Source organism: Geotrypetes seraphini, chromosome 8 (assembly GCF_902459505.1).
Source record: "Geotrypetes seraphini chromosome 8, aGeoSer1.1, whole genome shotgun sequence".
Lineage (NCBI taxonomy): Eukaryota > Metazoa > Chordata > Amphibia > Gymnophiona > Dermophiidae > Geotrypetes > Geotrypetes seraphini.
In genome coordinates, this window is record NC_047091.1 from 133,736,261 (window position 1) to 133,753,777 (window position 17,517).

General features: G+C 42.7%; 1 protein-coding gene across 1 annotated transcript in view; it reads left to right on the plus strand.

Annotated features, from left to right (window-relative positions):
* Positions 1-17,517, plus strand: part of LOC117365839 (thyroid adenoma-associated protein homolog) — a 56,767-nt gene that overhangs the window by 30,373 nt on the left and 8,877 nt on the right. The window contains exons 17-25 of the mRNA XM_033956727.1: positions 331-516; positions 4,184-4,341; positions 4,876-5,016; positions 7,606-7,710; positions 10,646-10,846; positions 11,040-11,190; positions 11,434-11,680; positions 13,334-13,570; positions 14,402-14,606. Coding sequence (XP_033812618.1) covers positions 331-516; positions 4,184-4,341; positions 4,876-5,016; positions 7,606-7,710; positions 10,646-10,846; positions 11,040-11,190; positions 11,434-11,680; positions 13,334-13,570; positions 14,402-14,606 — 1,631 coding nt within the window. The remainder of the gene's footprint in view (positions 1-330; positions 517-4,183; positions 4,342-4,875; positions 5,017-7,605; positions 7,711-10,645; positions 10,847-11,039; positions 11,191-11,433; positions 11,681-13,333; positions 13,571-14,401; positions 14,607-17,517) is intronic.

Below are 17,517 nucleotides of genomic sequence, written 5' to 3' on the forward strand. Positions count from 1 at the left end.
GTGAATATTTAAGCCATTGATTTGTATTATTGAACAGTGTGTGTAAACTTAGACACTGAAATAATGTTTTTAGCGCCTAATTTTTGCATCTGATTTTTGATGCCCTTTCTTGAATCTACCTCCAAGCGTGAAACAGACTATTAAAATACAAATGTGCCAAGACAGATTGATGTGGCACTGTGGAAGGGTGAGTGCCATTCTGCGCACTTAGCTATCTCACACACATTAAGAGGTGGAAACTCAGTGTGGCGATGCTGGCAGATTTTTTTTTTTTTTTCAACAGGAAGCGTACTTAACCGAAAGGGAATTTTCTTCTCTGGATTGTATTAGGTGTGGTTCTGGCCTTGCGGCGGTGCTTGCTGGAGGTTCCTGAGGTTCTGGTTTCCATGGTGGATGCAGAACATGTGTCGCACTGGAAGGCGTTTCTCCACAGCTTGGTGATGAGTTTGCAAGAGATCAGTGGATTCCTGCTGCAGGTTTTACATGGAGCCCAGGGAAGCGGCTGTGAAAGGCCAGGTGAGAAGAGCATAGGGGAAGTGTTTATCCAGTCCTACCCTAGCTAAGATGATATTCATGTGCAACTTTCTTTAAATTAGTCCCCTTATTTTCTTATGCTTTCTATATGTTCCATTTTGCTTACACCCTATGATGTCTATTAAAATGTGTTATCGGGCACTGTTTTAACATTGTAATGTAGCATACGGTTTCCAAGTTTGTTTAGCATTTGATATACCGCATTGGCAAAACATCTATGTAGTTTACATTTAATTCTAATAAAAATAAAATATAAAATAGAATAAAAAGATAGATAAGATAGAAATACAAAATTAATAGTAAATGAAATAATAAAGTAAAAGCTGATTAAGTGCTCTTAAATTCAGATTGATCATTGCAAAGCTCTTCATAGCATCCTATGATTTTATAGAGTGTTAGCCAAATGCATCCATAAACAAACATAGAAACATAGAAGATGACGGCAGAAAAGGGCCATAGCCCATCAAGTCTGCCCATAGCCCATCAAGCTCCTTTTATTAAGCTGTGCTAGCGGGGTTAACATGCGTGAATTTTCACGCTAACCCCCGCGCTGGCCTAAAAACTACCGCCTGCTCAAGAGGAGGCGGTAGCGGCTAGCGTGGCCGGCGGTTTAGCGCGCAGTATTACACGCGTTAAACCGCTAGCGCGCCTTTGTAAAAGGAGCCCAAAGTTTCTTAATAACGTTTTTTAAAACACTCAAGATTGGATTCTAATTGGATATGATTTGGAAGAGCATTCCAAAGTTGTGGACCATTAACTGAGAAAATACGATCTCTGTTGGATGCTTATATAATTTGTCATGTGGGAGGAATTATAAGAAGATTTTGCTGGAGGGAACGAAATGAGAAGGTGAATAAGGTATTTGATAGTTGTCTAGATATGGTGGAGACTGATTAGATTGTATCTTGAAAACCAGAAGTAGAATCTTATATGTTAAACGATGTTTTATCGGTAACTAATATGCAGACTTCAATAATGGAGTGACATACTTTTGAATATTTTTATTGCTTATGAGTTGATGCTTTTATTAGTTTAAATTTGTTCTTTATTGATGTTTTCATGGCGATATACACTTTTTACAAGAATCAAATTTTCCAACCAATCAGACATAATATCTTACAAACTACTCCCTAATCAGAACCCATCCCCCCTCCTTCTCTTTTGTTATCCATTACAGCTCACTACATAAGATTGTCCACTTTCACAGAAGAGTTACAAATGTCTGGTTATAAGGAGCTATTAAACTTCTAGGATGGGACCATATCAATATTAAGTATGGTCTTGCCAAGTTTATATATGTGTCCTGAATCTTATGATAAGTCTGTAGGGTATGATGTCTCGGCTGTTTGCTTCAATGTGGCCTGTAGATAATCTAGTTTAATTTGTACCTGGGCTAGTGTTGGGGCATTGCCACCTCGCCATGCCACTGTTACATCAATGCTTACAGCAGTGAAGCCATAAGCAGCCATTTTCTGTTCCATCAAGATGGGAACATTTAGAAGACAGCATTCCGTTAACAGAAAGCAATGTTTACTGGTGATCCTCACTAGCAGCTTTCCAATTTCTTGCCAAAAGAGTTTTATTATAGGGTAGAACCACCAGAAATGTAAAAATTTATTTTATTTATTTATTTCGATTTTTATCCCGTCCTCCCTTCAGAACGGCCTACAAATAAACATTCACAGTGGAGTACATTTGGACAGTACAAGGACAATTTAAGTACAGGTTAAGAATGGAGAAGAGAGGGTAGAAGGAGAGGGGGGGTAAAGGGGTAGATTGCAGTTGTAATTTTAGTTGAAGCAGAGGGTCTTTACCGCTTTCCGGAAGGTCATCAATGAGTTCTGTAATCTGATTTGCAGGGGGAGAATTGGCTCCAGATTTGAGGGATGAAGTGGCTGTAGGAGCATTTGCGGGTGGTTTCTGACAGGAGAAACCTTCCTGAGGGGATGCATAGGAGTTTCTCCATTTCCGAGCGGAGGGGCGGGTGGGGGTATACAGGGTTAGTTTGGATTCTATGTAGGTTGGGGTGATGGCGTAAATTCTTTTATGCGCTATTACCAGAGCCTTGACTGCGCAGCGTTGGCTAATTGAAAGCCAGTGCTCTGTGCAGAGGGCTGGGGCGATGGTGTCATGGTAGTTGAGGCTGTGTAGGAGGTGGATTGCTGCGTTTTGTACCCGCTGGAGGCGCTTGAGATCTTTTTTGGCTACTCCATTAAATAGGGAGTTGCAGTAATCCATCCTGGAGAGGACATAGGCGTAGAGGAGTTGGGCTAGGTCAGGTGTGGTGATGTAGGGTTTGATCCTTCTCAGTTGGCGGAGGTAGTAGAAGGAGGTGGAGACTACTTGAGATATGTGGGTGGACAAGGACAGGTGGCCGTCTAATGTTACTCCTAGGCTGCGTACCTGATCTGCTGCTGTTAGTAAGATGGAGTCCCATGATAGTCTCCTTGATTTCCACAGTTACTCGCAATAGCTACCCAAGCCAACCCCAAAGAGCTGTTTAATTTTGTCTGGTGTATAGTACCACCAGTAATACATTTTATATCCATTCTCCATAAAGTTGCTTGATATTGACAACTTAATCAACCACTTATAGATAGACTCCCATTGATTGGTTGTATATTATCTCCATAAGGAGCGCTCCCATCTGGCTCTGTAAGGGTCGTGAGAGGACTCTTAGAGCAGCAGTGCTCTATATAGCCAGGAGATATGCCCTTTCTCAGTGCAATTTCCATCGCTGTTTCTCCTAAGTGAAGATCCCAGAACGTTTTTGTGTTGGCAAAGGTACAAAGTTGAGTATAAAAGTAAGGAGTCCCTCCTGGAGGGTTTCAAATGATATAACGGTCCTCCTTCCAGATTTGGGATATAGTTCACAAGCCTTTCATTGACCATTACCTACATATAGGTTCTTCTCTACCCACCACAAATTCCTGAGCAAGCAATGGAGTTCTTATCTGAAGTAGCACTATTCCGGGAACATTTTTTTTTTTTCCATATGGAGTACCAGATCTTCAAGACCACCCTCAAGTATGGGTTAACCTGGCACATTCTGAGGCAAAGCTATCCTGGGGGGGTCCAAGGCAACTTCCATAAATTTGATAAATTTTTCATCTATATGAATCCAGGTCTGTTGCTTCTGTTTGACTGTTCTTGCTGTACACCACTGAGAGTGAATTCCTTCAAAAAGGTGATAAATCCTAATTTTAAAAAACAGTCCTGCATGGTTAGCATGCCATACAGCAAAGTTTCACTGGTAATATAAATTTTTGCTGTTCCCTCCTCATGTTCCTCTGTTCTGTGGCCTTTATCACTAGCACAGGGGCTCTTTGCAGTTAGCAGTAAGATGCATCTTTTTTTTTTTTCTCTCTCTCTCTCTCTCTCTTCTTTGTGTGGTTCCTGTCTTGTTTTTATTCTGGCTATAACTTTAGTTTTGTATGCCACCGTGATGTTCAAACAGCAGCCCATCCAGTCGTTTTGGAATTAAAATAAAATCCCTCCTTCTTAGTTCCAGCGAATGGAGGATGTGTTCACCGTGAGGGTAGACCTCATGTCATGCTGCTCACTGGACCATATTGGACATTCAGGAAACCACTAGTCTTTGAATTCTCTAATAGTGCGCTCTAATCCCACCTCTCCTTGTTCATTGCAGTGGCTGCCCCATCCTTGGCTGATATGGGAAATGCAATTAATCTCCTTATCTCTCAGGGTGGGGATCTGGAGCAGCCTCATGATGTAGATGGAGAGGAACCTGTGCTTCTGTCTGAAGAACATGGACTTCTCATGACCTGTTGCTGGGTATCTCTGAAGGTGAATGAATTTTAATGGGTGAACTTAGGTTTCTGGAAGTTCTTGCAGAACATAAAAATAGTCTTACTGGATCTGACCAGTGGTCCATCTAGTCCATTAGCTCGTCCTCACAATGGCCAAACCAGGTCACTAGTACGTGGCAAAAACCCAAAGAGTAGCAACATTCCATGCTACCAATCCAGGGCAAGCAGTGGGACCAATCCATAGCTGTCTCAATAATGGACTATGGACTTTTCCTCCAGGAAATTGTCCAAACTTTTCTTAAAACCAGCTACACTATCAGCTCTTACCACAACCTCTGGTAACCATTCTCTGAGTGAAAAAAATATTTCCTCCTATTGGTTTTAAAAGTATTTCCCTGTAACTTCGAGTGTCCCCTAGTCTTTGTAATTTTTGACAGTAAAAAATTGATCCAATTTTAACCTTTCTACACCACTTAGGATTTTGAAGGAGCTGGAACTGCAGTTGGTGTTTTATCTTCAATTTATTGAGCCTCTTTCTAGCTGCTCACGTGGGATTGTGTTGTATTGACAGGAAGTAGGATTTCTCCTGGGATCACTGGTGGAGAAGACGCTGTGCCTGGTGTCTCCTGTTGCTGGTCCACTGCTATCTTTTGAAACCTTGGAGACGGTGGCTGGTATTTTTCAGGATGTTCTTCTTGGGTGCCGACACTGGGTAAGGAGCCAGCCTGCTCCCTTTCTCTGCCTCTTTCACATCCATAAATCTTACTTAGGGCATATCATCTAGGGAACCTTTCTTGTTGCTGCCAGCCCTAATAGGGCCACATGCAGCTTTTAATGGAAAGGAGAAGGAAAGCAAAACACTCAATTATTGTCTAATTCAGACAGTAGTATGAAACACAAAAGAAAAAGCCTTCCTAGCAAGAAAAATGCATTATAAATCTCTTAAAAAACTTGTTAATGTAATGAAAATAGTTTTTAGTGTCTTAGACTATAATTATTTTGATATATACTGTAGTACCACAGCTTGGAAAATAGTCTAGAATTAAAAAAAAAATAGTTAAGAATTAATGCTAACAAATCAAGGTCATGCATTTGGGCTACAAAAACTCGAGAGTGGTACAGTGTAGGTGGTGTAGTTCTTTACATGAAAGAAGAGGAGGACTTAAAGGTGATCCTATCTGATGATCTTAAGGTAGCCAAACAGGTAGAAAAGATGACTTCAAAAGCCAGCAGGATGCTTGAGTTCACAATAAGAGGAACATAAGAACTGACATCTCCAGATCAGACCCTGGGTCCATCAAGTCCAGTGATCCGCTCACGTGGAGGCCCAGCCAGGTGTAACCTGGCGGAAACTTAGTCACCCGTATCCCTCTATCGCCTTTCGAGGAGATGTGCATCTAGCTTGCCCTTAAATCCTAGAACGGTGGGTTCCGCAGCAGTCTCCACCGGGAGAGCGTTCCAGGTGTCCACCACTTGCTGTGTGAAGAAGAACTTCTTGGCATTTGTCCTGGGCTTTGAAGTAATGCCACTTATTTTACCTCATTAGAATGACTGCGAGACGGCATTGTATGTTCCAAAAACAGACAATATTTTTTTATTGTTAGTATAAAGACTTACAAAATTGCAGCAGCAAAGGCATAGTAGAAAGAAATATATTGTCAGTTCAGAATATGCAATGGAGAGTAGAACTTACACTCATATGCTTAGCAGTTCCTCGCAGCATAAGCAAGTGAATCTCTCTGCTCTACCTGTGATGCACGTTTTTTTTTTATACAGAGAAATTCTTCCTTCGTTCCAAAAAAGCACATCCCCGAACTCTGGTCATGTACTTCCCATTTGGTACAAAAATGTATACCTAACTATTCCTCCCCCCAGTCCACGCTTCTCTCACTTCCCCCCAGGAGGGGGGCCCGAGCAGAAACAGAGAATTCTTCGTGAACTTTCTTCCTCCAGCTCTGAGATCCTTATCACCTTGCAGATGCTAATTTGTGATTTTACAATTCTGTGCATCTTCAAGATGGCATCCTTGTAGATAGTCTTATGCAGAAAGTTGGCAAAGGTGACCTCCAGCACCCCAGCTGTGCTTGGTTCCCAAAACTTGCTTCAGAGACAGGCCAGCCTGGGTATCAGGCTCCTATGTCTCTTACTCCCCTGTTATCCTGCAGGGAATGTTGCTTGTTATACATTTTTTATGGCTTTCCAGGGTGCCTGGCATATGTGAAGTCATACAGCACTGATAACAGCTCAGCAGAACCTTGGAGAAGTATCCTCCCAGCAGGGAATGGAGACAGTTTGCAGCAAAGGCCAGCTGGGTTAGCATTTCAAAGGATACATGTGTTCACAGACAGCAAGGTACAGGCTGGGCCAGGCTATGGGAAAATATAGGTCTAGTGTCCAGCATACACAAGTGAGGCCAGTATGTCCAGTTTATCCATCTGTATGTCCAGGTTATCCATCACAGCTTGTCCCCACTCAGCTTCAGTCCATGACCTCTTGTCCTAGTCATATTTGACATCGTAAATAACTTTTTGTCCTGCTCTATCTTGTTGATTCCTTTTATTATTTTAACCAGCAGAATAAAGGAAGGCATAATGCTTCTGTATAATTCTCCGGTGAGATCTTATTTAGAATACTGTGTACAGTTCTGGTGGCCATACCTTCGAAAAGATATAAACATAAGAATAGCCTTACTGGATCAGACCAATGGTCCATCTAGCCCGGTAACCCATCTTCACGAAGGCCAATCCAAGTCACAAGTATCTGGCAAAAACCCAAATAGTAGCAGCATTCCATGCCACTGATCCAGGGCAAGCAGTGGCTTACCCCATGTCTGGCTTAACAGCAGACTATGGACTTTTCCTCCAGGAACATGTCCAAACCTTTTTTAAAACCAGCTACATTAACCATTCTCACCACATCATGTGGCAACGCATTGCAGAGCTTAACTATTCTTTGAGTGAAAAAATTATTTCCTCCTATTGGTTTTAAAAGTATTACTCTGTAACTTCGAGTGTCCCCTAATCTTTGTAATTTTTGATGGAGTGAAAAATCGATCCACTTGTACTCATTCTGTACCACTCAGGATTTTGTAGACTTCGATCCTATCTCCCCTCAGCCATCTCTTCCAAGCTGAAGAACCCTAACCTCTTTAGTCTTTCCTCATGCAAGAGGAGTTCCATCATCTTTGTCAATGGGCTTTGTCATTAACTCTAACAGGTCAGACTTAAAGATCTCAACATGTATACTTTTTGGAAAGGGGGATAAGCACAGAGGATCACATCCCACGTTTTGTGTCTTGCAGGGAGCAGTGGAAGGTTGCAGCATGGGACTCACAAAATACTGCACATCGCTGCTGCGCTTCCCTGATCCAGCAGTGCAAGCGCTGCCCAAACGCATGCTGACACAGGTACTCGCTACTCAGTGAATGCAGTGTGGCTAAAGTGCCTGTCTTGCTGCTTTAAGCTAAGGGTATCCGAGTGATGCAAGCATGCACCCATTGCTCAAAATGCAGCAGCGTGTAGCTTATTGGTTGCCAAATCAATGCTTCCTTACAGTGAAGATAGTGTGTAGGATGGATGTGCAGGAAACCTGGATGTGATTCTCGAGTTGGGCTACTGTTCTTTTTGGCTGGAGGCTCTATAGAGGCAGCATTCAGGAACCCCTAAACCAGATAATATGTAAAAGTGGTAACTGATTGTCAGATGGGGTGCGCATAACTAGGCTCTAGAGCAGTGGTCTCAAACTCGTGGCCCAGGGGCCACATGCGGCCCGCCAGGTACTATTTTGAGGCCCTTGGTATGTTTATCATAATCACAAAAGTAAACTAAAACAGTTTCTTGATCATATGTCTCTTTAGATATAAATTACAATATTATTATTAAGACTTAGCTAAAAGGAAAGATTTATAAACTATAAAGAGTTTTACCTCATGCAAAATTGTCATTTCTTTAATAAGACATAAACTATTTTTTCTGAGGCCCTCCAAGTACCTACAAATCCAAAATGTGGCCCTGCAAAGGGTTTAAGTTTAAGACCACTACTCTAGAGGGAGCTGCAGGGTATGGCCTAGAGGTGTGCACAGGGATGGCAACCATGATATTGGTGGAAAAAAAATCCATTTATGTTGAGTGGGATTGGGATGGAAAAGAATCAATTCCTCTCTCATCTCTTCTCACACTCGCTCCCCCCCCCACCCCCCCAGGCACTCCGCTGATCAGATAAATCTCTTATCTGTAGCCTTCTCCTCTAAGGCAAACTCCAGACTCCGTCCCTTCTGCTTTGCTGTAGCGTATGCCTGGAACAAATTGTCTGACTCATTATGTCAAGCTACCAGTCTCTCACAGAACAACTTATAAAATTTTCCTTCTAGTCTTCAAAATTAAGTCCTCTCACCTATCTGCCTTCTTAGACAAATATCTCATTCCACACATCTCTACTAGGGCCCTCAGATCCACTAATCAGAACTTACTGACAGTCCCCTCAATCAAGGACCTATATTATACCATTTTTTCCGCAATTGCCCCCTCCCTTTGGAATGCAGTGCCACCACTGCAGTGAAAATTCTATAAATAAGTTTAAAACTAACCTTAAAACATTTATTTATAAAGACGCTTACCAAAATTGCAGTTAAGAAGCCGATAAAGGGAAAATAAAAACAAATAAATAGAGAACCGCGTTCAGAAAGCGACATCCCCCTTTTTCCTCCTCTTTTATCCTCTCCCTCTTTCCTTCCTTTTATTTTTATTTACTCAATGTAATTAAAATTCCTCTTCTCCCTCTGCACCTCTCTTAATTTTGTCCTTATCCAGGCCTCAATCCCCCTTTTTATTTCAAATTTTTTTTTTTTTTAAGCTATTTTAAATATTTTAAGTTTACTGACCAGATACCTGTGATGGTCGGTATATCAAGCTATAAATAAACTTGAAACTTGAAGCTCCGTCTCTAGCAGTATTCAAATCCAGACTCAAAGCCCACTTCCTTGAAGATGCTTTCAGTTCCAAATTCCAGCCCACCTTCTAGGCACCAATATCTATCTTGTCTTATTCCCTCGCCTAAGCACAGTGTATTGGTGCACTTTCCTGTCCAGTTTGTCTTGACTAGATTGTAAGCTCTTTAGAGCAGGGACTGTCCCTTTTGTGTTCTGATGTACAATGCTGCTTTTGTCTAGTAGCACTATAAAAATGATTAGTAGTAGTAGGATAAAATGTGGATAGATCCAAACTGACTGGAGCCAAGTAAAGGTGGGAACCAGATTATGTCCTATGCACATGTTTAGTGTCAACTTGGTGAAAACAATGAGAACATCACACTATTTAAGAAAACAATGTATTTACCAGCATGTTTTTCTTGTATGCAAGTTGGGTACAGGGATGAGAAAAGTTATGAGGATAGTAGCAAGATAATGGGGAAGAAGATGTGGGGATAAAGAATTTAGAGCGAGTGGATCCAAATTGACTGGAGACGAACCAGGATGGGGACCAGATTATATTCCTATGTACTCCTCCTCTTGTCTGACAAAGGCCTCTCGCAATGAGTTCTGGGCCAGGTGGTAAGGTGTGTTCATGGTACCAGATTCCAATCCTAATTATAGGTGAACTGGAAATCAAGTCATAAGACTTCAAAATCTCCCAATTTGTAGTTGGTAGCAGGGAAAATAGTTTATACTGTAGTTTATTTAAAATTTGTTATACCGCTTATCATACTTCTAAGCGGTGTACAGTTTATAAAAAAAGAGGATTTAATACAAATCTACGCTGACAGGACATTACAAACATATTGGAGACAGGAAGATAAGGCCCCGCAGCAGCCCAGCTTAGAGCCAGCTTTAAGCACCGGCGCACGGGCAAGAACAGGGCTGGTCAGTGGGGGTAGGAGGTGGACAGCAGCACTGATCTTGGTCACGAAGGGAGGGAGCAGCGTCAATGGCCTCGGAGAAGAAGCAAAGCCGGTTCTTGGGGGGGGGGGGTCAAAGTGGAGGACAGCAGTGGGAGAAGTGTTGGACCAGAAGAAGGGATATGTGCTGGGGGGAGTGAAGGAGGAGGAGAGATGTATTGTCAGTGGAACGAATCATCCGAGTTGCCATTATGGCCTATGGGGAACTTTGCTTTGATATACGAGCACTTTGGATTAAGAGCATGCTTCTAGAACGAATTATGCTCACAAACCAAGGTACCACTGTATTTTGTATGATTCCTGCACATGATCTTGAAACAGTGTTTCCTTTCTGAGTAGCTAATGGTCACTTTCTCTTCCTTTGTTGGTGACTGTGGCTGCAGAAGTGCCTCTGTCTCCTGGACTATAGATCTCCACACTCACTTCAGACCTCCCTTTTCTCTCTTCAGGCCCTGGCCCTGCTGCAAGAACTCCGGAGCTCCTCTCTTACCCGCCGGGCTGCAGGATTCCCTATGCTGATTCTGGGCATTGTGTCTGGAGAAGAGTCTCTTGCGTCGGGTCTGCTTCTGAAGCAAACTGTCCAGACCCTGTTCACCCTGGGTAACACCCCTCTACCAGCAAACTGGAATCAGACTTTGGATCTGCCACAGGTACGGTCTTGGGACTGAAGAAGCAGTTAAGGGATGAGGAGATTTTCAGGTTAATACTGGGCTTTAACTGACCATTGCAACCTAGGCTGAGAGTGTGAAGAAGACAGTACTCAGGACCATGTCACCACAGCATTAGAATAGAAGGATCTATTTGGGTAGGAGGTAATGGACTGTCTTATCTGCTTCTGTTCAGGTCTCCGCGGTACATGTGCTGCAGACACTGGTGCGCAGTTCCCGCCTGGGATCTGCACTGCAGCCGTTTACAACACCTTCCTTACATCTGGCTCTGAGGTCTTTGGGCTCCCCAAGTTGGGCCATGCGCAATGCAGCTCTTCAGCTCTTCAGTAAGTAGGCAATGGTGTCTAGCGTATCTTTCCACCCAACCAAAATCACCTTGGACAGCTGCCAGGCTCTAAACTGCTTTTGTGGAGTGCTACCTCGAGTGGGTCACAGCTTTGGTGGTGTAATATTTTTTTTTTTTTCTTTAGCCCATTGGTTTTCAGGAGGAGGAGGAGGTGGTCACTCTGTTGAGGAGAGAAGCGTAGCTGGAGTGGCTCTGATTTCAGTTTATTGTGCTGCTTTTTCAGGTTCTGTCACTGCCCGAATGTTGGGGCCGACGCTAAATCTGGAAGACTCTCTAACCCGGAGCACACTCTCGCCCCAGACATTCTTCACAGAGTTTCCCCAGCTGAGGGACATCCTACTACAAGAGCTACACGGGGCTCTGAAGAGCTGTGACACTTCCCAGAAAGGGACCTTCCACCTCTGTCCCTCCCTCCACTCTGTCCTAGTGCTGTTAGCAAAGCTGCAGCCAGGAGATGATGACCCCTCCAGGTAAAGAATCAACACCTGGCACCTTGGAATCTGCAGTCAGTCAGATCACTGCATTGGTTAAACGCTATTGAGATGGCTTGGGGAAATCCACTGCTTCTTCCTAGGGTAAGCAGTATAAAATCTGTTTTACTACTTGGGATCTAGCTAGGTACTTGGGACCTGGGTTGATCACTGTTGGAAACAATCAAACAAGCTATCGTGACATCACTGATGAGGTTGGCTCTTAGACATTGGTGGAATGAAGCATTATGACATCACAATCTCGGCTCTGGAACTTGCTATTCTTTGGGTTTCTGGCAGGTACTTGGGACCTGGGTTGGCCACTGTTGGAAATAGGATACTGGGCTAGATGGACCTTCTGTCCCAGTAAGGCAGTTGTTATGTTCTCCTACCCACAGTGTGTGTTGCATATGGAAATAACTCCTGGATATTTTAATTCTGCTGTTTCTAAGGAAAATGCAGAAAAAGACAAAAAGAGTTGTATTAGCACAAGTTGGAAACTTGCAAGCGGTAATGCCAGTTATCAGAATTTCCTTCAAAGAGAAGGAACAGGGAAGCAGCTGGGCTCATTGGAAGAGTCTGCAAATTTGGGTGCCCATCCTGGGGTGCTACTTCACTGCTATCACAGCAGTGACAAAAATAAGCTCTTTCCTGTGACGTTGAGGTCTTGGCTTCTTCTATAAGAAGACTAGCCTTACAGGGTCAGATGAATGGTCCATCAAGCCCGTTCTCACAGTCGCCGATCCAGGTCACTAGTACCTGGCCAAAACCCAAAGAGTATCAACATTCTATGATACCGATCCAGAGCAAGCAGTGGCTTCCCCATGTCTTTCTCAATAACAGACTATGGACTTTTCCTCTAGGATATAAGGATAGCACTTGCGCCACCTCTCTCCCCTTCTTGAGGTACACTACTGTACTCTGTTACATCTGTTAGCATTTCAAAATCTCTAGAAGTGCTAATGTGTCAGTATTGGCTGAGCCAACTCTAAATTTACCTTGCTGCGTGCATGGACTGCTACATCCAGCCTCTGTAAAGATAAGAGAATTGAAGTTCTTCTGTTTCAGCTGAACCCAGCTTCAAATTCCCCCAACAAGTTCTCACCCCCTTCCCCTGTGGACAAGCAGGATGAGTTGGTCACGCATGGGTAACATTCTCTTTCACCATGAATGGACTAGCTCTTCTAAAGCTCAGTAAAACCTGAATGTGCAGGCCAACTCACCACAGTACCTGCTTGATCCCACCTTCCAGGCAGACAGATCTTCATACTCTTTTATTTCCCTCAAAGTCCCTCCTCGAGGGCTGCAATCCAGTCGGGTTTTCAGGATTTTCCCAATGAATATGTATGAGATCTATTTGCATGCACTGCTTTCATTCTATGCTAATAGATCTCGTGCATTTTCATTGGGGAAATCCTGAAAACCCGACTGGATTGCAGCCCTCGAGGAGGGACTTTGACACCCCTGCTCTAGTTTGAACCTTACAGCTGGAAAATGGACTATGGTGAAGGATGGCCTGCACATGCCCTAGGTTTTTCAGAGCCTTTGAGATTCTGTCCATGGTGCTGTAGATGTCAGCCAGGTGGCAAGGAAGAACTCTTGTTATACATAAGCAACCTCACTTTATTTACGAACAGTCTTATCTTCCAACAGCTGTGCTTCTCCTTTCCTGGTGCCTCTGAAACAGCTGGCAGAAAGTCCAGTGTATGCTGTTCGGGTGATGGCAGCCAAGGCAGTGATATCTCTGGCCTCAGTGACACGGTATAAGGATCTCCTGCAGCAGTTAGTGGGAGACTTGCCCACTGCAAACAACACCATTTCCCACAATGCTTTGCATGGACATTTGCTGCAGATAGATGCTGTACTGGGTGAGACACTGCAGAGGAATTGGTGAGAATCTGCATGATTACTGCTAGCAGTGGATGCAGGAGCATGGCAGTTGGGGAGGGGGTGATACGCATAGACATTTCTTTAATATTAGTATTGATGAGTGGGGCTCTGCAGCAGACTTCCATCATGTTCCTGCTCTTAAAAGAGAAAAATCAGGGTGGGGGAGCAGCAGATAGATTCATGTCTGGCCAAAGGCATTCTGGAGCCCGTAGGCAATAGAGTGCCATTGCTGTTGTGTTTTCCATTTGGTCCAACTTTCATGGTGTTGCTTGTCTTGTAGAGCAATGCCAGTAGTATATTCAGCTAGAAATTCTGCACAGGGTCTGGTCCGCCCCTCACATCAGTTTCCACTGGAAGCATGTGCCAGTAGAGGAGAAAAGCTACATTGGGGTTGGGCCGTGTTGTTACTTCTCTCACTCAGTCATCACTGTATTGGTGTATCCTCAGCCCCCTCACATAGACTCTCAAGAGTACATCCTGACCCTAAGATAGAGTACAATCCAGGTGGCCTCTTTTTCCTCCTAAACTATTATGTTCTTCAGTGTAGGGTATATCCTATGTCAGTGGTTCTCAAACCAATCCTTGGAGCACACCCAACCAGTCAGGTTTTCAGGATATCAACAATGAATATACATAAGAGAGATTTGCAAGCACTGTTTCCATTCTGTGCAAATCCTTCTCATGTATGTTGATCATGGATCTCCTGAAAACTGAAATGACTGGGTATGCCCAAGATCTGGGTTGAAAAACAGTGAGTTTGGTAACCCCTTCCGCTGATTGCTGGTACATCATGTCTCCAGTACAAAAGTAACCGCTCGCTTTGGTTTTCAGCCTGTCCTCGAACACTCTGCTGACTCTGACTGGGAAGCTCGAAGAGCTATTCTGGTTGGTCACCCCGGTGCAGCGCTGTCCTCTGATTCGTACAGCTTATCTCCAGGTCATCTCGCTGCTGACAGAATACTGTACGCAGGATTTCATTCGGTGGCTTCAAGATGTGCTATATATGGAAATTGGCACTTTGCCTCATGAGCTGGAGGTGAGACCCCTGTGGATTGTGCTGTGTACACAGTACGCAGATTTAAAGTGCCATGTTTATTGGAAACACCCAGTGCAGTCCTCTGATATTAAGATCTCTAATCCAGGAGTTCTCAAACCTGTCAGGAGGGAATCCCAGCCAGTCAACTAATCAGGATATATCCAAAATGAATAATAATAATTTATTTTTATATACCACCAAAGCCATAAAAGTTCAAGGTGGTTTACAACAAGAAGTGCTGGACAATCAGGGAATAAAACACAATATAAAATCATCAATACATACATACAGTGTAAAAGTAAAACAGTAAATCCTTAACTTAAAAATCGATTAAATAATTTTGTTTTTGCTAATTTTCTAAAACTAAAGTAAGATGAGGAATGCATAATGATATTACCCAACCATTCATTTAATTTACCTGTCTGGAAAGCAAGAGTTCTATCCAATAATCTTTTATATCAACAGGCCTTTATTGTAGGATAAGTGAACATATGAATTCGAGTAGGCCTGTTAGAATAGTTCAGTTTAAAATAAGAGATCAGATATGTAGGGGCCAACCCAAATATTGATTTAAAACAAAGACTAGAGAATTTGAACAGAACTCTTGCTTCCAGGGGCAACAGTGTAATTTTTGATAATAGGGACTTATGTTCCCATTTTTTCAAACCAAAGATAAATCTAACAGCCGAGTTTTGAATAACTCGAAGTTGTTGAAGGGTTTTCTTGAAAGTTCCCAAGCAAATGATGTTACAGTAATCAAGCATGCTTAGAATAGAAGATTGAACCAATAAACAGAATGATACAGAATCAAAATATTTTCTGATGGATCTAAGTTTCCATAATTCCGAGAAGCATTTTCTAACCAATGCATCTGTATGCTCCTCTAAAGTCAGGGATCGATCCAATGTCACTTCCAAAATTTTTATGGAATAGTCAATTGGAAAGACCTGACCATTCAAAAAAAACCGATAAATCTTTGATTTTGTCATTCGGGCTTGCCAGAAAGAATTTGGTTTTGTCAGAATTGAGTTTCAGTTTAAATGCAGTCATCCACAATTCAATTTGCTTTAATATAATAGACAGATGATTCTTTATCTCAGAAGTCAAGTTAGTAAAAGGAATGTAATGTGGTAGGCAGAGGTACCGTACCCGACAGTATGACACAGAACCTACTTTTACTGGAGAAATGGTCTACTATTTGGCAGCTGAGCTTTAATGCAAGAAGTGTAAAGTTATGCACCTTGGTAGCGGAAGCCCTTGCAGAACCTACACTTTGAATGGCGAGACCTTAACTAGAACTGTTATAGAACGGGACCTGGGAGTAATCATTAGTGAAGATATGAAGGCTGCCAATCAAGTGGAGAAAGCTTCATCCAAGGCTAGACAGATGCTGGATTGCATCCGGAGAAGTTTTGTCAGCCGTAAGCCCGAAGTGGTGGTGCCGCTTTACAGGTCAATGGTGAGACCACATCTGGAATACTGTGTTCAGTTTTGGAGGCTACATTATCGAAAGGATGTGCTGAGAATAGAGTCGGTTCAGAGATTGGCCACTAGGATGGTCTCGGGACTCAAGGATCTCCCATATGAAGAACGGCTAGGTAGGTTGCAGCTATATTTTCTCGAGGAACGCAGAGAGAGGGGAGACATGATAGAAATGTTCAAATATGTTACTGGCCGTATGGAGATGGAAGAAGACATCTTTTGCCTTACAAGACCTACGGTGACAAGAGGGCATCCGCTAAAAATCAGGGGTGGGAGATTTCATGGGGACATTAGGAAGTATTTTTTCACCGAAAGGATGGTTGATCATTGGAATAATCTTCCACTCCAAGTAGTAGAGGCCAGCAATGTGCTAGATTTTAAGAATAAATGGGATAAACATGTGGGTTCACTTTGAGGAAGTGCTTAGGGGGGTGGGTTATTCGAGTGGGCAGACTTTTCTGCCGTCATATTCTATGTTTCTATATAAAATTTTACTTTTAAACTTTGCAGTAAGTTCCCTAAAGAGGCAATGTAAATGTTAAACAAAGTAGGAGATAAAGGAGAATCCTGCGGAACTCCACAACTGCGGGATTGCTTATTATCACTGTAGACTTGATACGATCGTTTACCCAAAAACCCTGAAACCATTTCAACACATTACCGGAAATTCCAGTTGACTCCAAGCAGTCAGTCAGAATAATATGATCAACTAGATCAAAGGCACTACTTAAATCTAATTGCAAAACTAGAGCACTTGTGCCTTGACTGAACAGACTATGAAGAAAGTCTAGTAATGATGCAATAACTGTTTCTGTACTAAAACCAGGCCCGAAGCCTGATTGATTATCTTGTAGTATACTGTACTGAATTTATCTAAATACATTACTATTCATGAGATTGATTTGCATACACTGCCTCCTTGGTATACAAAGATTGTTCTATCTTTGTATACCAAGGAGGCAGTGTATGCAAATCAATCTCATGAATATTCATTGTAGATAACCTGACTACCTGACTGGCTGGAGTTTCCTCCAAGAACAGGTTTGGAAATCAATTGATTTGCATACACTGCCTCCTTGGTATACAAAGATTGTTCTATCTTTGTATACCAAGGAGGCAGTGTATGCAAATCAATCTCATGAATATTCATTGTAGATAACCTGACTACCTGACTGGCTGGAGTTTCCTCCAAGAACAGGTTTGGAAATCAATTGTTTTAGCCATAGAAAAGATTCCCTGAAATGCACGACTAGCAACTCTCTAGACTTAGTCTTGTCTTTCAGCAGCAGAAGTTCGCTTGTGTGTTTCATTGCTTTGGATTTAAGTGTTTTTGTACTCTCCCACCCCCCTTTCTCATCCCTACTGGAGTAGCTAATAGAAGCTCATGGTATGGAGCAGGGGTTTTCAACCTAGTCAGGCTTTCAAGATA